General features: G+C 28.0%; 4 protein-coding genes across 4 annotated transcripts; 1 reads left to right on the forward strand and 3 right to left on the reverse strand.

Moving 5' to 3' along the window:
* Nucleotides 1–2,436: 2,436 nt before the first annotated feature.
* LOC113553696 (protein GVQW3-like) lies at nucleotides 2,437–3,048 on the reverse strand. The gene is made up of 2 exons (XM_026957172.1): nucleotides 2,772–3,048; nucleotides 2,437–2,711 (listed from the first exon to the last, which is right to left on the reverse strand). The coding sequence occupies exons 1-2, from the start codon at nucleotides 3,016–3,018 to the stop codon at nucleotides 2,437–2,439; spliced, it is 522 nt and encodes a 173-aa protein (XP_026812973.1). The 5' UTR covers nucleotides 3,019–3,048.
* A 6,075-nt stretch (nucleotides 3,049–9,123) lies between these two features.
* Nucleotides 9,124–12,789, reverse strand: LOC113555057. The gene is made up of 5 exons (XM_026959360.1): nucleotides 12,160–12,789; nucleotides 9,946–10,055; nucleotides 9,796–9,886; nucleotides 9,503–9,727; nucleotides 9,124–9,434 (listed from the first exon to the last, which is right to left on the reverse strand). Exons 1-5 carry the CDS (start codon nucleotides 12,388–12,390, stop codon nucleotides 9,384–9,386), a joined length of 708 nt encoding a protein of 235 aa, XP_026815161.1. The 5' UTR covers nucleotides 12,391–12,789; the 3' UTR covers nucleotides 9,124–9,383.
* Nucleotides 12,790–12,943: 154 nt separating this feature from the next.
* LOC113555055 (NADH dehydrogenase [ubiquinone] 1 alpha subcomplex subunit 10, mitochondrial) lies at nucleotides 12,944–17,053 on the reverse strand. The gene is made up of 6 exons (XM_026959358.1): nucleotides 16,759–17,053; nucleotides 16,391–16,686; nucleotides 15,676–16,237; nucleotides 15,424–15,588; nucleotides 14,726–14,840; nucleotides 12,944–13,189 (listed from the first exon to the last, which is right to left on the reverse strand). Exons 2-6 carry the CDS (start codon nucleotides 16,614–16,616, stop codon nucleotides 13,085–13,087), a joined length of 1,173 nt encoding a protein of 390 aa, XP_026815159.1. The 5' UTR covers nucleotides 16,617–16,686; nucleotides 16,759–17,053; the 3' UTR covers nucleotides 12,944–13,084.
* A 194-nt stretch (nucleotides 17,054–17,247) lies between these two features.
* LOC113555052 (interferon-related developmental regulator 2) lies at nucleotides 17,248–21,711 on the forward strand. Its single transcript, XM_026959357.1, has 8 exons — nucleotides 17,248–17,606; nucleotides 19,891–20,004; nucleotides 20,070–20,238; nucleotides 20,325–20,526; nucleotides 20,622–20,824; nucleotides 20,899–21,142; nucleotides 21,200–21,418; nucleotides 21,501–21,711. Exons 1-8 carry the CDS (start codon nucleotides 17,558–17,560, stop codon nucleotides 21,582–21,584), a joined length of 1,284 nt encoding a protein of 427 aa, XP_026815158.1. The 5' UTR covers nucleotides 17,248–17,557; the 3' UTR covers nucleotides 21,585–21,711.
* The last annotated feature ends 231 nt before the right edge of the window (nucleotides 21,712–21,942 follow it).

Raw genomic sequence — 21,942 nt, forward strand, 5'->3', positions numbered from 1 at the left:
ACAAAAATGTATTTCCAAGTGACGTGAAAAATAACTTAAATGTATATTGGGTTTTGGCTCATTGTTGTACTACATGTTTCCATTCGTCAACGCACCATACAAATATGCAATACGCAACTATTATGAAACTATTTTCTTAAAATGATAGCTCGTTTTTATACGAAAAATATTCGGTTACCAGGTTTAATAGTGAAGTACATACATAAAGCGTATTCCATTATCCGTCGGATTTCTTTTTCCAATTTTAACACCTTTGTTAAAAGCCTTTAGTAAATATACCGGTTTCCGTCCATACTTGGTCCACAAAATCATTGGCTTTCTACAATGTCTTATTCGAGTAATACATTAATCATTCTTCTTTGCGATATTTACGAATATAATTTAAATAATTGCATCTCTGAACATTCAAATCTTCCATATCGATAAACACACTATACTTTTTCCGTTTAATATATACAAAATCTAAATTTTTAATAATATTATCCAAAGTAAAACAATTAAAATTTGGAAAAGTAAGATTTTTGTTAACTTCAAAAAGATTGCTGTTGATTGTTGTTAGTTCTTTGTAGTGACCAAAACGATTACACGTTTTGCCGTAATCTATTCGATCCAAATCTACAGTTTTACGCGAAATCAATGGACTATTTAGTTTTTTGTTTGAAAAAGTATGAGTGTCTACCTTTATACGTCCATACATGAAAACGGTAGAGATGATGGCTGTACGACCTATACCCGTGATTTCAAATATTTCAGATATTATTAGTCTATATTACATTATTTCATTTTTTGATATTTTCCTTAAATATCCTTATATAATATTATATTGATAATAATCTATCTTTGATCACGGCTTACAAACTGAAAATTTTTAATAGATATCAGGTATGCATTTATTTATACACCAACATTTTTAAACAATAATAATAAAATAGCCAAAAAATCGACCAAATATTAAGTAAGAATTAATTTTCTTTTGGTTTTTAAAAACCTGTCAATAACTTTAGTGACATTAACATTAATATCACAGTGAATATTTAAAAAGACAATACCAGTTAATCTTTATTTGACATAATTCATCTCAAGTCTCATGTTTTGAGAATTCGTAATATGGAACGTTCACATATTATTGTACATATTGCATAATATTATATACATAAAAACAATAGTAAAACTCAATTATATACATAATAATATATATATATTGTCATAAGACATTAGCTTATAATAAAATATAATATTTGACACCCCCCCCCCCCCGAAAAGCAAAGCTTGTGCTTGAGGTAGGTAAGATCAAAAACAGTCAGTTAGAATAAAAAGAAAGAAAAAATATACATATATATTATAATACTTAAAAATAATTGAATTTGAAAATTAAAGATAAGCAGTTCGTTTTTATAAAAACAAAGAATCTTAAGTTTATAAATATAATATGAATATAGATAAAAAGAATATAATATAGATTAAACATTAAAATTATTAAGATCTAAAGTATACAAATATTTAATTAACATCAATTTTGTTTTTTATATTTTAGTTATATCAATATTTATTAATGTCCTACATAAATCAATTCCTACATTTAAAGTATTAAATTTACCAACATTTTTATTTACTTTTATACTATTTAAATTTCTTAACATTTTTGATTTAGTATTATAGGAATGATGTGGTTTAAACATATTTAAATCTGTTTTAAATAAGTGTAGCGTGTAGAAAAACATTCTTAAAGTGCTTTTATATTCAATACTTTAAAGTCATTATACAAGTTTACAGTATGATATAACTTTGGTTTGTGTAAAATTGTCTGAATTAAACTATTCATAGTAATTTGTAGATTCTGAAGATGCGTATTATATGTTCCACCCCAAATCTCTATACTATAACTAGATATACGAGGTCTAATCAAAAAGTATCGAGACTGTTTAAAAAAAAAAAAAAATATATTAGATAAAGTTATTTACATTCAATCTCCTTCAAAGTATGCTCCTTCTGAGTCCATACATGTTCTCCAACGTTCCTGCCATTTTTGAAAACACCTGTGGAAGTCATTTTTAGAAACTCCTCGTAGCTGCTCCGTCGCATTTTGTTTTATTTCATCTACATCTTGAAAACGTTTACCCTTAAGCGCCATTTTTATTTTTGGGAATAAAAAAAAATCACATGGAGCTAGGTCTGGTGAATAGGGGGGTTGAGAAACAACTGGGATACCATGTTTAGCCAAAAACTGCTGCACAACATGGGCTGAATGGGCTGGTGCATTATCGTGATGCAATTTCCAACTACCAGACTCTTTAAACTCGGGTCTTTTTCTTCGTACAGCGTCTCGTAAACGGCGAAGAACATCAATGTAGTACTCCTTTGTTATAGTCTGTCCTTTAGGAGCATACTCATGATGAACAACACCTTGGTAGTCAAAAAAAACGGTCAACATGACCTTCACTTGACTCCGAACTTGACGAGCTTTTTTGGTCGTGGTGAATCAAGTGTCTTCCACTGCGAAGATTGTACCTTTGTTTCTGGATCGTAGTCATATACCCAAGTCTCGTCACCAGTTATAATTGATTTTAAAAAAAAATCATCAGATTCGGAACACTCTAGCAAATCAGTGGCGATCTGTTTTCGATTTTCTTTTTGCTCACCTGAGAGCAGTTTTGGTACAAATTTGGCTGCAACTCTTCTCATGTCTAAATCAGTCGTCAATATGGTTTGAACTGATCCAAATGAAATTTGAAACTCATTACTAAGTTCCATAATTGTCAAACGACGGTTACCTCGTATTGCTGTTCGTATTTTTTGTATCATTTCCTCATTGCGGCTTGTTGATGGGCGTCCTTCACGTTCATCACTTTCAACAGTTGTTCTACCCTCTTTAAATCGTTTAAACCATTCAAAAACGCGAGCACGGGACATGGTTTCATCTCCATAAGCTAACAATAACATTTGGTAGGTTTCAGTAGCCGTTTTTCCCAGTTTATGGCAAAATTTAATGCACACTCGTTGTTCTGTATTTTCGCTCATTATGAAATCCGACGGGACGTAAAAACATACTTGACTTAATCGCACCTAGAAGCCGACTGAAACAATTTTAATCTAATCTATGTCTAATATATTTTCCCAACATATAAAGTTAGATTAATATAGCACATGCAAGTTCATACTCAAACTGGTTTACGATTAATCGTATCAGTCTCGATACTTTTTGATTAGACCTCGTATATTGTGCAAGAGAAAAAATATACTAAGACTAAGTATTTGTTTTAAATGTTTAAAAACATAAAATAGTTTTCGAATTAATACAGTTATATGTTGTATATGATAGGACCATTTAAATTTTTCATTAACTATTACTCCAAGATACTTAATTAAGCTTAGATTTTGAATACCTATGCATGAACAATTATTGTTTAACATTAGGTTTATATAAATTCTAAAAATAGAATTACTAGATGTATTTATCGTACTTTTAATTTTAGAATTAAATGTACCAATTACTTTATCAATTTGGTCAATATTTAACATTTCATTCCAATTTAAATTAAAATTTTCAAGTAAATGTAATAATTATAATATACATATAATAATTAAATTTAATAGAAATTTTGGTAAATTTGGGAAGGCATCGCTCCCATTCCCCTTCCTTGTATACACGTCTGTCCCTATCTAATAAACCAGCTATATACTATTTAAAATTTAACAGTCACGTGCACAATCTGTGATCTCGATTTAGTACATAATCACATTATTCAAAATATACTAAAGTCGATCGAGTAATAAACAGTTGAGCGTGACTTGTACGCCACTCATGAAAACTGGACTCTAACCAAATCCATTGATTGCTGGCACGTATAAAAAACAAATTTTGTGTGGAGGGGGTTACCTCCCTGTAAACGTACCTTACTGATTGCCCCGTATTTCTCTACCCTTATTACTATTACGAATTAAAAACGATCTGTTTATATTATTAATTATTAGATAATATTATAATTTGTTAGGAGATATACAATATACTCTTAAACCAAAATCAATGTTTACTTTAATATAAATATAAATACATAATTTGTTTGTATTAAATTGAGAGTTTTTAAATTAAAATAATATAAATTATTGTTTTACATGTTAATCTTTTGTAGCATGAAGAAGCAAGTGATATAAAATAAATAATAATTTATTTTCACCATAAAAATGATTGAAACCAAGAAAAATATCAGACTACAAAACTAATGAATAAAAAAAAAATAACTAATGAATGTTTAGTCATCTAAGACGATTGTAATTCACTATAGATTATTGTAAATTATAATTAATTATTATACAACGACCTACTCAATGACAAGATGCACTTGAAATCTGATATTGTCCGCTTTTTTCACTCTAGAAAAATTGTTATGCTTGATAGGCTAACTGTTTGAACATTTAATACAAGGATTCTCATAAATTGTACTTAAGTAATTTAAAGATATCAAAAATAAATAAATACAATGTTTGTTAGAGACGTTTGAAATTAAAATAATATCGTAAGGTAAGGTAATCAATAATTTTGGACTGATCACTGGTGAATTTTGTCATTCAAGTATAGAATGTCACTCTAAAATAAGCTCAATAAGAAAAAATAATGTTTCCAAGCAAGATATGAAAGACGCACAGTCTAAATATTAATATTAATGTTTATAATATTATATTGTTTAACTGTTTAATATACTTCGCGCTAACATTAAATGTAACACGGCGTATAGTGTATGCAAAATAGGTACATTACGGCAGCGTTTTAAGTTGTCGATAATTACATGCAATATGCCTTCTAGCTCATTACAATTCCGTTTATCGAAAGAATTTGGGTACCTAGCACAAAACCAAAACGAGTTAGACTTATTTTTATTTGAGTTTAATACTAATATACATTCAAATGTGCATGGTTTTAAAACAAAATTTTAATTAACCAAGGAATTCGTTACCTATGATATATTATAATATAATGGTTGTCGAAGTCGTGTGTCCTACCTCATTGAGTTGGTGCAATACAACTGTAACAGATGCGTTAAATTAGAATTCAATAAGAAATAATTGTGTACTATAAAAAACAATTCTGAGAATAAGCCATCTTACAGTCTATACTTATAAGATAGTTTGTTATACATACATTCATATTGCTGCTAATAACATTTTGTGTAGGTATATACTGTTATTTGATTACAAAAAAAAAAAAAAATTGAATTAATAAATTAGAGCTAACAGTGTTTCAGTGTTTATAATTCGTTGTTTTCTATCTTACTACCTATAGGTACTTATTACTTTTTGTCAACAGTCTTTTAATTACAGACTTGGTAGATAAGTAACCCTAGTACTACAAAGTGCAGACATACTACTGTGCTTGTGTGTGTTATATAATATGCTTTGTATCTACAGAAATCTAATGAAATTGTATTTTTATATTATGTTGATCTCCAAGGATGTGCTAAGACCAAAGCTCGGAATTCAAGAACTTTGGACTTGGGTTCGACTGTTGTTTGCTTTTCTGTTATCTGCTTATTTGATGAAATTTTATTATTAATTCTCATAGCCATCATAAAGTATTATTTTAGAAACAAAATTTAAAATAGTAAATATACGAAAATATATATTATTGGAATTTATACAACGAAAAAATGAAACAAAAGTATTTAGTATACAATTAAAAGTATTTTTCTCGTAAAATATTTAGAATACATTTTTCAATGTATAATATATTTTAAAAATATTTAAAATATCAAAAAAAAAAATTAAGAACAAATATTCGAATACTATTAGTTGAAAAGTAAAAAAAATAATAATAACACAGATAGGAAAATTATGATTTTTTTCTATTACGCGTCTTGTATGGTATAAGTCACAAGGGAGTTTACTAGAATTTTCAAAAATATTTTATGCACAGAGAAATATAATTCAACTCAATATTTTCCAAAGTTCAAAAATATGATTTTACTTGATATTTTTCCCAAGTCCGAATTATTAATTAAAAATTGATTAGCGTAAATATGTATGCTTTTGCTAACTCTGTCACGTATAATCACGAGTTTACGACTTAATATGTACTACCTCGGGGCAGTGCCGGCCCTAAGGGGGAGCAAGCGGTGCGACCGCACCGGGCTCCGCGCTTGTGAGGGGCCCCACAGGCCAGAAATTATACTATTAGGAATATCACTTTATAAATAAACATAATAATATTGTCCCCGTAGGCAGTGACACAGAAATAGCGACCCGTATTGTTTTTTATCTATGTAGAATTATTAAAATAATTCTATCTAAATTTTAAAAACAAGACTGATAGGTAGTATTTTTTCACACGCATTTATTTACAAAAACAATACTTTGTAGTTCGTATATTTCTGCATCGTGTCATCTAGAGATCGGGATAAATTTAGTAGTTATCCGCCAGGAAATTAAAAAAGGCGAAAAACAACATAAGGGAAAAAAGTTTAAATAAACTGCGTGGATCTTTCAACAAATTTGTTACATTATCTTTAAATTCTACCCAATCGTTTCAAAATTCTCCGACAAAGAATAGTCAAGACAGTAAGTAACAACTAACAATCTATCACAGCATTAGTTATCGGACCTGGCCCTTATCAGCATCAAACATAGTATTGCCGATTCTTTGAGCTATGATGAGACAATTGATCTATTTTCATCACAAAAATCACGGAAAAAAATATTTAAATAATATTATATTAGGTATGTTATTTTTTTTTTATTCTAAGTAAATGTATACTCATTGCATGATGATTATAATTTATGTTCAATATAATAAAAATATTTATTAATAAAATATTGTTTGTACATTGTACCTAAGTACATTAAACCTACTCATTTTGTGTCTTATATAATAAAATGCTAATTGGATTTTATTATAGTTTATATATAAAAATTTAGGTTTCTAACATACTTTAAAGGGCTTAAAGTTTACAAAATTATAAAAAATAAATGTAATTCCCTATAAAATAAATATAGATGTGTATATTGTATAATGTATGTATGAATAAATAATAAATTAATATATATGGCCATATGGGGCCCCGCAAAATTCTGCACAGGGTCCCTAAAACCATCGGGCCGGCACTGCCTCGGGGTCTCATACGACGCTATATAAATCTTAACCACAGTTTTTGGAAATAATTTCTAATAGTCAAACGAAGCGAGTCATCGTGTTCTCATGGTACGTACGAAGATCACATTTATTGTTGGATGCTATATTTCCATTTTCCACGCTCGAACCACGATTATTGAATTATGATATACCTATATATGTAGCTGTGTTATCGAGTTAATATTATTGAGCCGTTGTCCACGTTTATAATAATGAATTATTACATTATTCTATATATTTTTTAATAAACAATCACGGACCAATGAATACCTTTATTGTTGTCGATCAATGAATAATTGTTTACCTATAACTCTACAGAGTATATTATACTATATAGTGATGGTTTATCTCCGACTCCTTCCACAGATATTATACTAAGCTTGATTTTAAATCTATGTAGTGATACTTTAGCGACGGAAGATCCCAACTCTACAATACCTATCTTGTTCCGCGAACCAGCGATATCGATAAAAAAAAAAAAAAAGAGCACTGCCATGACAGCATTAAATTATGCGATCTGATACGTCATGACAAATAAATCGGTAATTAAATATATTTTTAATTTTGCTCTAACTGTACCATTTACACCAGGGGTGGCGAACCTACGGCACGCATGCCAAATATGGCACGTTGATCAAATGTCAATGGCACGTGAAATAATTGCAATTATTAAAAATAATAGTGTTTATAAAGTTTTAATTATAATTGTTAAAAGAAATTCAAAGAAACAAATTATATACATTTTAAAAATAATAATTACCAAAAAAATATGTTCTTACTTAATAAAATAATGTTTAACTTTATTTTTATCCTTAAAAAAATGAATTTCTTTTGGGCACGTGAAAAATTTTCAAAACCTTGATTGGGAAAATTTGACACTTGACCCCAAAAAGGATTGCCACCCCTGATACATACCATACTATAGGTACCATCAAGATCACTGTTATATCTTTACAATCTTTTTTTTGTCTATCAACTCTGTCACAATATGTAATTATAAAATAATTTCATTAGTTTTTAACATTCCTGTTATAACTTCTCCAAATAATAATTAGTATGTTAATCTTTGATACATTTTAGAACATTATATAGATTCTTGTTCTATTATTTCAATTAAAAAGCGATTTTCAATAATTGGTTGACAGTATGAAAAAATATATTTTATTTGTAAATACATATTACTTTTTAGCATGTATTCAAAAATAACTATTTTTACATTTTATTAGATATTTTTCTAATAACAAAAAAACTTTATATAATTATAATACAATTTTTGATTAGCTATAGACGCAATAATGAAATATCTAATTTTAAGTCATACAAAACAAAACAAATCACAATACTTAAAATAGATCACAATTAAGGTATTTTTAGAAAACTGGTAACTCAAAAAATATACTTAACAAAATATATTTTATGTTATATACATACCGTGGTAAATTAATAAGTACCAGTCCATGTAATTGTAATGCAATTTTAAAATACTAAAAAAAATAAATCTAATATACATATATGGACTAGCAAATAATATGGACTACATTGTATTATACAAATAAATAATTTAATATTATGGATTTAAAAAAAAAATAATAATTGCTCCAATTGGATTTTTAAAATAATAAATACTAAAAATAAAAATACATTTCATAAGATATGTTTAACCAGTAATTAAATCTAAATATGCACTGATATTAAAAACAAAATTATCTTATGATAAATATTATTTATCTAGTATTTTGTTACTAAAGAAAATAATTAAATTATTTTCAGTTACAAAAGTTAATCTATTTTTTATTTATTCTTTGGCATTGTATGTTTGAAAATCCAATAATCATGGTGGAAAATGTATTTAAAAATATTTTCAAATAGTAAAATTATTTTAAATTCTTGTATTTTTTTTTTTTTTTTTGTAATAATACATTTTTACAACATTAACTTTTACATAATTTTGTATAAAATTAATGACTATTCAAAATATTTTAAAATCACATTAATACATATAATAAAACCCTGATTACAATTGAATTTTTATTAATAACAGATTTAAAATATTACTTGCAATAAAGTAAATTTTAAATTTTGATAAAAAAAAAATACATAAAATAATTAAGTTATTGAATACAAGTGTTTCTTTTGTAATTAAGAAGAATAAAATACAAAATAAAGATTATATTTTACATTCAGTAATAACATGCCTAGCAATTAATATTAATAGGTACCATACAATATGTATGAGCATCTTATTTTTGTTTAAATAAATATTTTATATACTTTCATAGGCTGATGCCATTGTTGATGTGCCACATAGTTTATCCTAGAAAAATATATTTTAATTAATAAAAAATTATTAAAAAAATAAATCAAAACAACACAATGACAAACCTTAATTTTATCGTACAGAGAAGACCAAAATGCATGGTGAGGAATCATATTAATACCAATCTCATTAAATAAACAGGCATTTACTACAGAACCACCAACAAAGTAAACAAATGCCACAACCAAGACAAATGAAAAAAAATAAGACCAAGATTCTGACTCTGTGCTATTATCATACGCATCACTTAAATTTAATCCACATACTTGACTGGTTTTAAGTTCAATTGTCTATAAATATAATCCAATAATTTATTTTGATAATTAAACAAGCAAATACTAAATGTTGTTAGCCTTACACATTGGTTATCTGTAACATTCTGGAAATGTATTAGAGATTCATTTCCACTGACTGCCAATGGATCACATACCAAAATTACATCAAACTGACTAAAATAAATTAAATAATAATTAATAACTATATTACATCAACATTCAAATAGTCTTACTGGTCATCATTTTTATAGACAAACGTTACCATGTTGCTTAGCTTAACGTCAACAATATTAAAATTAGCAAGTTGTGTTGTAGAATTGGACGTCTCATTTACTGATTCAATCTAAACATAATTGTTTTTATTTTTATACATACAATAATAAAATTTAAGTTCTTTAAAATACCAATTTTATTTTTTTATATAATTATTACCCATCTTAAATTCAATAATTAATAAAAAAAAAAATAGTAATATTAGACAAATATCAAAACTTCTATACAGAACACAATTACTTAATTATTAAAGAAATCAAACACCTATTTGTTAATAACTCATAAGTTGGGTTCAAAACTTCTAGCATCAAAAATGACAAATCAAAACATGCTTAAAGATATGCAGCTAAAACTTTTTAGTAGTAAAATGTATAAAAGTATTTTTTTTAATTACATAAATGTAAATACTAAAGTCATATGTCGATAACAAAACTTATAATCATAACATTTTAAAATCTTTTGAACGTTAGTATTATAAAATAAAAATTATAATCATATAATATTAAGCATATGAAAAATGCACTAACATGCTATAAAATGTTCAAATTTGCTCTTTCTTTAAAATGTGATAAAATATGCAAAAATATGAAAAATAAGTATTTATATTTAAATAATTTACTTTTCAAAATTAAATTTTATCTTATCTAGAACATTCTACATGCATTACAAAAAATACATACAAATACAAGAAATATCCATAAAACCGTATTGAACCGTACCCATAAGTAAACAAGATTCTAAATAAATTCCTAAATTATAATAAAGTTTTGTATATTATATATTATATACTCATGTTATATTTTAGAACAATAAAGTTTATCAGTGGGGATACAATAACAAAAACATATTAGCAGATAGCACATTTTTTGTTAAATTAAGTATGTAGCAGATATATTACAAAAATATTTGCTATAAATAGCAAACACAAAAATGTAGGCAAATCTTTGTTTTCGCATAGTTTAGATTTCAATTTCTAAATGGTTTATAGCTTCAAACCTTCAAATTATATTTTCTACGGATATTACACACACTGTGCTCTTAGGGCCGGGTTTAAAACAAAGTTATTAAGGCTATAGTAACCTTTTATATATTGTTAATAAATTAATAAATTTGTAATGATTATTTATTTATTTTATTTTATTTACATATAAACGGGCTTAAGCTAAAGTTAAAATGGTACATATAATATAAATATTTAATGTAACAAAAATATACTAATACTAATTACAACTAAAACTTATAAACTAAGAAAGTAGGGGTCCTCATTTGCTAATTTCAACAAGCGGTTAATTGGTTCATTGGACATATAATTGGTTGAGCAGAGGAACAAGAAACAAAGTGTTATTGCGAGTAAAATGGGAAGGTACTTTAAAGTTAATTGGTGAGAGAAGAGTTGGAGTGTCAATTTCCAAAGAGATAAATTTTATGAGAAAGGAGATGTTATGAGAATATCGACGGTCAGCTAATGTGGATAGGTTGAGTTTAGATAAGACGGAAAAATAGTCATGAGGAGGGCAACAAATTTTCAAAGATTAACTGGCGTAAATTAAGAATTTCCTTTAGACGGCTTCAAATTGATGACACAAATCACCACAATGATATCATGTTTTAAAAGAACATTTTTATATTATTTCAATTTTAAATAATATTCTTTGGCACTTTTATGTTACATAAAAAAGGAGGAACTGGAGCAGAATTTTTTTTAATTTCTACATTAAAATATTTTAAATTAAACCATACATTTTTATAAAAATTTACAAAATGAGGATAAAATTATACAATTTTTAAATAAATGGAGAGGAGTAGTTTTATTCTTCCATCCATGCTCTTATGGCGTTTATCCTTTATTAGTCTAGGGGTACAGTATAAAAAAATCCAGCTATGTGTGCTCTAATCCTTTGGAAATTGTGTAGCTCTAAAGAATATTCAAGAAACTATTTACTACTACAAATATAAACATATTAAAAAACATAATAAGAACTACTGTTAAAAAAAAAATAACATGATAAAAAAATTAGCTTAACTCTTCAATACTATGTTTAAGACCTAAAAAAGTGCTGTAGTATCCATATTTGTTCATACAACTATACAGAGTAAAATTAAAACCATCTACCTTTAAATAATATATTCAAAAAATATTTATCATATAACCGGATACCTCTCCAGATACTTACAATAATTCCACTACCATTATTGAGACAAGGTTGATAATTCAACGTCTGGTTATTCGTGATATTCAGCGTCAAATTTATTCCATTTAAATTTATATTTCTGTCGTCGTTGATCGTAATACATGTACATGGAGGAGACAACTGACAATAAAACCCATCTTTCTTCAGACAGACTACTGCTGTGGCGCAAAAGACGAAAAACAAGACGTGGGTCAATAACTGTTGTGAATACATTTTCTATTCAAACTAAAACCGAGAAAAAAACAAAAACTCGAATACCGATCTCTAAGTACTAAAATTCCGACAGATAATAAGTAGTAATTACTAATGATAAGATATTTCGGTGTGATTAGTGTGATACCTGTTACGTAAGTAACGTAACAACATGGGAAATTGGAATGTTTTAAAAAAAAAAAAAATATGACCCACGTCCGATAAATTACTATCGCAGAGGCATAAACCCAAAGATAATTATTAATTACTAGTTAGATTATTAGAGATAATAATTTAACGTATTAACAACAGGCAGCAGCGGCTGATTAATCGCTGATTGATAAATAAAGATAAGAAGAATAGGAGCAGAATAAATTATTATACACAATAACAAACCTTATCTCAATTTTTTTCTCCGGTGATATCACTATCTAAAAATATTCAAATGATACCAAAACGCTAGAATCGCGATGTACAATAATATTGTAATTATTTAAGATTTACAATGAGTAGACACTAGACGGTATATTAAGATAATAATTAATAATCATAATAAATTCATACTAATAATAAATAATAATATATAAATATTGTATTTAAATGTTGGATGATACAATAAAATTATATTTAAACAGAACGGGACAAGAGTATTTTTGTCTTAGCTAAGCTATCATTTACGAATAAAATTATACAAAATCTTAAATGTATTTTCCCTTTAAGATACCGGACTCCAGCCTTTCTTAGCCTTGGTTTTGAATAATAATTCTGTAAAGCTATGGTATTTAGGATCATAACCATCGGCGTGTGTATTACCTTCAGCCTGTAAATAATATTTAAAATCAGTTATTATAAGTTATAATTATGGATGACATAATATGGTCATGTAGAACAAATAATTTAAAAATATTTATAAGAGACTTATTAGCTAATGATCAGTTTTTAAATTTAATAATAATAACTATAAAGTAATTATTGCTATAAATTATTGAAATTATAATTTTAAATATTTTAAAATGTTATAAAATAAAACTTAAGATTTTAAAAAAAAAATTTTATTTATATTTTAAAATAGCAATGGAAAATCAATGTTTTAAAAATAATAGGTTTTTTGTTTCAGGTTAAAATAATACAAATTAAAATAAGACAGTTGTTTAGTATTTGTACACATGGTGATATATTAATATATTATTGATAAAAATCAAGTTTACCTTTTTTTTTTTTTAATTCCTTACACTTTTAATACATTGAAACTAAAAAAAATCTTAAATAAAAGCAATGTTCAAAAGTAAAAAATGTAAGTAAATTTTTTAAGTTTCAATTAGATTAATTTTATATTTGATTTTTTAACAAAACAAATTAAATAATAAATAGGCACTATTAATTATTATGTTTCATAAAGGTATAATCAAAGCTGGGTTACCTAGCAAGATAATGGGAGCCTTCCCGATAGGCTGTAAACCTGCTATATAGTTTTTAGTTAATCAAAAATTAAACCTAACATTTTAGAATCTAAGATGAACAATGAATAAATTGATATTATAATTTTTTTTATTAAAAAATTGTTGTCAAGGCATTGTAGTAGAAAATTACAACAATCTTCAACTTTGAAGAGAAGCTTTACGTAGCAAAAATGAACTAGTTTATAATTGAGGGTAGGGCAGTACATTTCAAAATAATGTGAAAGAAAAAATATTTCAATAAAATTAGAATATTAATGCAAAAATAATTTAGAACATAATTAATCTTGTAATTATCATTTATACACTTGAAATTTGCTTAGTTCTTTAGTTTCAATCAAGTGTTTTAACATATTTCAATTTTTTTCTATTTCTTTCAATAACATTTTTGTTAAAGTCATAAATAAGAACTTTAAAATTTAATGCATTGTTTATTATAAGTTTTTTTTATAACAATTAAAAAATATCAAAAATGGAAGAGGCTTATTTAATTCTAAAAAACAGCTAATCATAATATTGTATTAAAAAAAAAACTAAAGAACCAGTCTTAAAACATTTCCTAGGCTGAAAAATTCTGCAAATCCATCCTCTAGTATATGTACAACAGAAAATAGAAATAGCTTAATTTGACATTAAAGAAACCAGACAATTTTGTTTAATTGATAAATTGTATAAAATGATATAAATAAAAATAGAATATACAACTAAGATTTTTAATTGTGTGTATTTATAGTAACCAATATGAATTGTTAGTCGATGATACACTAAATATTTAAACTATATATTACATATTACTTATTATCGGGACATTTAAATGAAAGCATATTGATAAAATAGAAATAGATTATTGATTAAAAAAAAAAAATCCATTATATTATAAAGAAAAATATTATTCTTACTTTGAACCAAGCATGTGTAAAAACTTCAGCTTCATCGCCAGGTATGAGAAGTTCTGGAGCATCAACAAGAGGGACGTTAAAATTAGAAATTAAATCTTCTTTACAATTGGTATATCTATAAACATAATTATGATATAAATAATTTATTATTGTAGAATTAAACACCTATGCACTACAGAAATAAATTAAATATTCTTATCTACATAATTTACTAAATGTATCTATTTCTTATTTCATCACCTAATTGCTTTTTCTTATGATCCCACCTCCCGCTTCAAGACAGTATACTCTGCTTCACTCAAAAACTACGCTCTTTTATACCTTCTTTGTGTTTACGTGTTTTTTCTTTTTAAGACTCAATCCTTGAAGCTTAGATCATAAACAATTTCTATAGGACTGAGTATTCTATAGCCCAATTTTGATTTCTCCTTTATACCACCATTGTTTAATCTTCATGAATTACTTTGTTGTAATAGAATAAAATATAAAAAAATTGTTTGTAACAAATAATTGATAACAACAAATTTCTCTTTCTTTTTTAGTATAATCAATTTTCACTGAATATCCTATATAATTTTTTTAACTACCTATTGCTTATTCTTTATAAAAAAACATATTTTCAATAGTTCCTGAGGGTTATTAAGATTTATTTGTCCTTATTATATTGTTTATTGCTTAATTGGATAAATACAACTTACTTCATTCGTACATCAGCCCAGTATTGTTCTCTTGAATAATTCCAGTCTTCTATCTTTGGATCATTCTCATCATAATTATCTATATCTAAGCGTTCTAAATCTTCCACGATTATTTCTGCATCTCCACCTTCTGACCAATCATAAACTAATACCTCAGATTTGTTGCTAAAAAAAAAATGATATTAATGGATTGTCAGAAATGTACTTGGTTTAATATATAATATTATTATTTCTCTATAGTTAATATTATACCTGATTTCTCTCAAGAATTTGTATTTCAATTCGCTATCCATAGTTTCTAAAAACTTAGTATTCATTGCCTTTGAATTAACTTCATGAGGTAGTTTTCTTTCTTTTACAAGATCTAACAATCTTGGTACTGGTGCATCCAAATAGATAACCAAATGAGGATGCAACAAATCAGGCATAACATGCTTGTACAGTGTATAGTACATTTCACGTGCTGCTTTGCTGACATACTTGCATTTATGCATTGCTTCTAAAAATGCAAAATCACTGTATGGACTGCGTTCAATAATTACACCTTCCCCAGTGTTTAACAAGTGTGCAATAGCGTCAATGTAATGAGCGTAGCGCAACTTGTATTTGATTATTTGAAACGATGCAGCATTAAAGTGTTCCGGGTTTTCAAGAAAATTCTTCTCATCAAAACTACGACAATTGACTGGCAATTGAGGGTCTAGTTTTCGCATATCGTAACCATAGTCATTTATGTAATACGTGTCCATTGTAACATCTGGCATAAAATGCATATCCAATAAATCGGCAAGCTGATGTCCAACAGCAGTCTTACCTAAAAAAAATTCAGTACAAAATAAATATTCTAACTATTCACACGGATAGAATATCCCAAGTTTTTTTTATTGTTATATAATCTATAACATAACGGTATAATATTATGGTATTATATAAGAAAATAAAATGAAGCGAGAAAACGCTTACTTACCAATTCCGACAGGTCCTTCAAGAACAATCAATTTGCTGTTCTCATCAAAACGCGACGTTGTCTTGTCAAATAAACTCCTGAGCATCGTATAGTCCTTCTCTTTATAGGGGAACGGCGCAGGTTTCTGAGGTTTTGGTCCAATGGACGCTTGCAGAGCCTTGCCTACGATGTGCCGAGTCGACGGTGGCGCACGAAATAGAATCCTTTTAACGTTTGTCAAAGCCATTTTGATCGACTGCCCGGTGGGCTGAATTAATCTTAACCCACTGTGTCGATTTGTTTCAAAAAAGAAGACTCTGTGACGGATATCGAAATATTATGTTATAGTTTTACGCAAATTATTGAACTTGTCTCTAGTCTCTACTTACCACAGAATATTATACTTATTATTTGTGGACGACTTTCGTATTCGTATCCGCAGACATATGATTTTCAGTTATCAGTCATCACCGTATCTTTCGGAAGGTCGACACATAGAGAGAGTGACAGATACAGTGCGGGCTCACCGACTACGATACACCGTCGGGTTGGCAACGTGGACCGTGAAAATGATTCCACAACTTTGTACTTTGAATGATAAATGATTCGAAGCAGCTGCAACAGCTGCTGCAATGGCTTACCAATTGCCACACAATTTGACTCAACAGCGGCTGTAGACCGATACTATCCATGAAATCTAATGTTCATGATAACTATCATATATAAATTTTAGAAACTTAATAGCAATGGGCTCAACGCCGTCCTTGAGTCCTTCAACGTAGTGAAGCTACCGCTACCTATCGGCGCTCTGCGTTATTACAGCCCACCGCCGCGGTTTTTTCCATACGAGACACCCGAGACCCGACCCGACCCGATCCATCGTCGGTGGCGCGTGCGACTGTCGATGTTTATTATTATAAAGTAAAGCGCACCGCGCCGCGCGAGCCAGTAATCAGTATAGCGTCCGCTGCCCGATCCGATAGCTGGCATGATGTGCATGGTTTCTCACAGCCGCCAACGACTATACACGAACACGACATCCGCCAAACGCTCCGCCGTCAAAGCAAAACGTCAACCGCCGCACGACGAAGATCGCTCAACTGCCGGACGACTACTCCGCCGCCGCCGACTTTCGCTTAAAAAGTTTCGTTGTTCAACCGCAGCCGTGTACACGCGGATACGACCACCATGCCCCGTGGAAAGCGCAGGCCTAATCAACACCACAAGTCGACAACGGGTAAGAAACAGTCGAAACAGATCTGAAGTTTTTCATTGCCTCAAACGTTTTCGTTGTTGTACTTTCGCATTGACGTCACCGATTGCACGCGGTGTGGCAACGACACGCTTATTGCGTATTTTCGCATTTTGGTGCGGTGGCGGTGGTGGAGGGGTAAGTCGCCATGTGCCCACCGCGCGCCGTTGTTGTGGCGCCACGCCGCGTTTTTCCCGCATGGCCTCGGAAAATACGCCACTGCCGGTATTTTCGTCTTCGTGACCGTCGTCGTCCCCCCTCCCCCACCTTAGTGATCGTTGCGATTTCGATGAATATTTTTATAATTTTTTTTCTGCGTTTACTCGGACGACCCTGAACGTAAACGAAAAATCAAGGCTCGCTGATGATCGCTTGAATATTTTAATGACCGGTATACCGTTGATTTTTTTTCAATTACCTTCCTGCTGTACAGTGTGCACTAAAATTTTCAAATCGTTTTTGATTTTTCCTATTGAAAAATTGCTAGCGAACATTTACTTATCCACGTACATTGTAACCGACATTCGCTACCAAGCAAAGCTCCCCACTGAACACAAATCTGGAATACGAACGATAATATACTTATAACCTATACATCGATTTTAGCAGATACTCTTCGGGTACTTAATAATCCTAAAGTTTATTAAAATTTAACAGTGTTTATTGTTAGTGAATTAAAATTATTTATTTTAAATAATGACAAACAAACTCTTAATATTAACTAGTACCTTATTTAACGACAAAACAAGGTACAAGTCAGTGGATAATCAGAATATCTATTCATCATTAAATGTAGCAACATAATCAAGGTGTCAGCCTACTGAGTTTTAGGATTTCTGATGTTTGATTACAGCTACAGATATTGTATGATTTATTGTTTTATTGATACAATAATCAATTATATTATACTTTCTATTTATGTTTGTACTAATTTATCATTATCATAGAAACATAAAATCAACTTTGAGCAAACCAACCAAAATTTTCAGATTTTCTCAGTAACTCATAAGCCCAATCTAGACCTTATTAAATTAGATTAATGATATTATAACTTAATATTTGTCTGCTCATAATTAGGAATTATATATTTATGTAATTTGATTTGAAAAGTTATAGATTTGGCCAATAAATTACTAAACCATTATTAATATATCTTATTTTTCAATTTTGGTACTAAAAGTAGCTTAAAGAATTGATATGTAATTTTGTCAAACTACAATTATTTAATACACAATTCAAGTAAATGAATGGTATATTTTCAAAGCGTTATGCATAACAAGTAGTAACCTAACCCAATTAATCTGTAAGATTTTATAATATGTTATACAATATAAGGTCATATTATTTATTTACTGGCTATTATTTTTTATAGTGAGTACCTATAGATAAATATTTTATCAGCCTTTTATTTAAAAGTATATGTATATCACTAATATGTTCTACATAACTAAATACCTATTAATAAATGTAATATCTAATTATAATGTGGATGTTGACAATTTTACTTATCGTTCAATAACAATAATTTTTTTGTTTTTCTAATATTATTTAACCTATTGGGTAATTGTTATTTAGTTACTAATATAGTAATGTAGTTACTATACATGTATTTGTTATACTAACTTATAATTTATATTATATTCAATGCCGCCACTAGATTAACGATTAATTTTAAAATAATTAGGTAGTTCATATAAACTTAAATTTTCTTAATGTAAATTAAAATATTAATAGTTATAGACATATAGTTCTTCTAAATTCAAGTTCTTTTTTTAATACATTAGTTACATTCAGTTCTTCAATATGTTGTATTTACACACTTAGGTATTAATGTTTAATTTTTTTAAATGTAATTAACATCCATAAAATGTACAACATTTTCAAATTACTACTAATTATTACTAAAAGTTGTTTCAAATATTTACCTATAGATGTAGTAGATATAGTTCACTAGTGAAAGTCATATTGAATCTGAAAATTAGATCAGTGATGTAATAATAATTATATAATAATATAATATACCTAATGAAATTCAAGCCCTCAAATATCTTTGAATTAATATTGATGTATTTATGATTATATTTTAAAATCTATCATTCTTTGATTATGTTGCTTAATTGAACTAATGCCTTTATTTATACATATCAAAAAATTTGTTAACAAATTAATTTAAAAATCTTTACACTAACCTTAATTACTTAAAAAATGTTATTAAACTATACATTTTTAAAGAAAACCTTAATTAATTTAAATTAATTATATTTTTTAGATGCACTAGCTGGAAAAGGACGTGATTTAGACATGTCTGATGATGAGTCATATAATGATAATGCGAGTGTAATCAGTAATATATCTTGTAGCACATCAAATGAAGAACGTTCATGTAAGTATTCTATTAACTGTATTACAGACATAATTACACTCTTAAATTTTAATATTAATGTATAGGTGTTGCTACTGATGAAACTGATGATACTCAGAATGATGTATTTGAAGAGAAACTAAGTGACGCAATTGATGGCTTATCGCAGAAGTCTGCGCAAGGACGTACATTAAGTTTTGAAGCTGTTTGTAATATATTTTGCAAAAAATATATACCTGATTATATTTTAAATAGGTATGTGATGTGCTATGAAATTAAATCTACCTATAGGATTTTTGTTTAAAAATAAAATAAATTGTAATGTTAATTTGTTTTTCCAGGCGTATGACAATAACTGATTCCATTGAGCGTGCTCTTAAAAAAGGTGGTGATAATGAAAAAGCTGCAGCAGCTAATTTAGCAAGTTTGTTATGTATACAATTAGGTGCAATGGACATGGCAGAACATTCTTGTCAAGAACTGTTACCTGTACTAATGTTTGTTGTTAATGATGAATCTGTTCCTTTATTGGCCCGAGAAAAGGTAATTAATTGTTTCTGCCTGTATCTAAATTCTACTACTATTACTATTTATTATTAGGTTAATTTATAATTTGTATTTTAAATATTTTGTTTCAGTGCTGTTTGGCCATAGCTTTACTGACTTTTATTAGTTGTAATGAAGAAATTGAAGCAGCTATGCAATTAATGCGGAACTTATGGAGCCGTTTATTACACTCAACGATTATTTCTCCACCGATAGCAGCTCTATATTCCGCAGCATTATCGTCTTGGTCTCTGCTGCTGTCTACTGTATCAATTAGAAATTCTACTATTATTCCGTAAGTTTTCTACAGGGTTCTATACTATTGTAAATGAAAATTAACACTAATTCATACATTTCTTTCAATTTTAGTACTTTAGCAGAATTGAGTACTCTCTTAGACTCGACACATCTAGAAGTGAGAATGGCTACTGGTGAATTAATAACAGTTTTATTAGAAATGGCTCGTGAATGTGAAGACATGGATGAATATGAGCCAGATGAAGAATTTATTAATAAATTACGTGAACTAGCAACAGATTCGCAAAAGTATAGAGCTAAAAAAGATAGGAAAACACAAAGATCAAACTTTAGACAAATTCTTCATTATGTAGAAGTAAGTTACAGAAAGTCTATAGAAAATAACGTAATATTTATCATATGTTTTGTATAGTTGGATGAACCTCCAAATATTCAAATACGTTTTGGCCAAGAAATATTAACAATGAATTCGTGGATCATAAAAAAGCAATATGATGTTCTGTGTCAAGCATTGGGATCTGGAATGAACATGCATATGACAGAAAACGATCTAGTTCGTGATATATTGAGCCTTGGTCCTAAATTATGTCAAACAAAACTTTTAAGTAATAAGCAGTCAAAGCTTGAAAGGGTAAATTGAAAAATTATAAATTCAACTAGAAAAATATTTATTGTATTACATTTATTTATCTGTATGTTTCTTTTTCTAATAGCAACAAATTAATGCTGCCAACTTCAAGGTACGCACAAAAACTAGAGGAAAAGTACGAGATAAAAGAATAGCTTTTATTGATTAATAAATCATAAACTATTTTAGTAAATTATTATATTATAATTTAAAATCACTTGAGCATGTGATAAATACTGTTGTTAATGTTTTATTTTTTATTTAATCATTACAGTTTTTCCGTGTGTATTGTGAAATATTGTATGTTTTTTTAAAACAATTGGGGTTTTTTTTATCTTAATTACTAATTATTTAGAATGTTTTAAATAATTTAGAGGGACATTCGAGTTTACTAATCTATTTTAATGTATTTAAAATTGCATACTTCTTATCTCTTTTTATCAAATAATGCTGTTTTAATAACAAATGCGGTGCCTGTTGTACTACTAAATACAATTTGTAACTTATTACTGCCATTTTTGTTACAT

The sequence above is a fragment of the Rhopalosiphum maidis genome, chromosome 2 (genome assembly GCF_003676215.2).
Source record: "Rhopalosiphum maidis isolate BTI-1 chromosome 2, ASM367621v3, whole genome shotgun sequence".
Classification (NCBI taxonomy): domain Eukaryota; kingdom Metazoa; phylum Arthropoda; class Insecta; order Hemiptera; family Aphididae; genus Rhopalosiphum; species Rhopalosiphum maidis.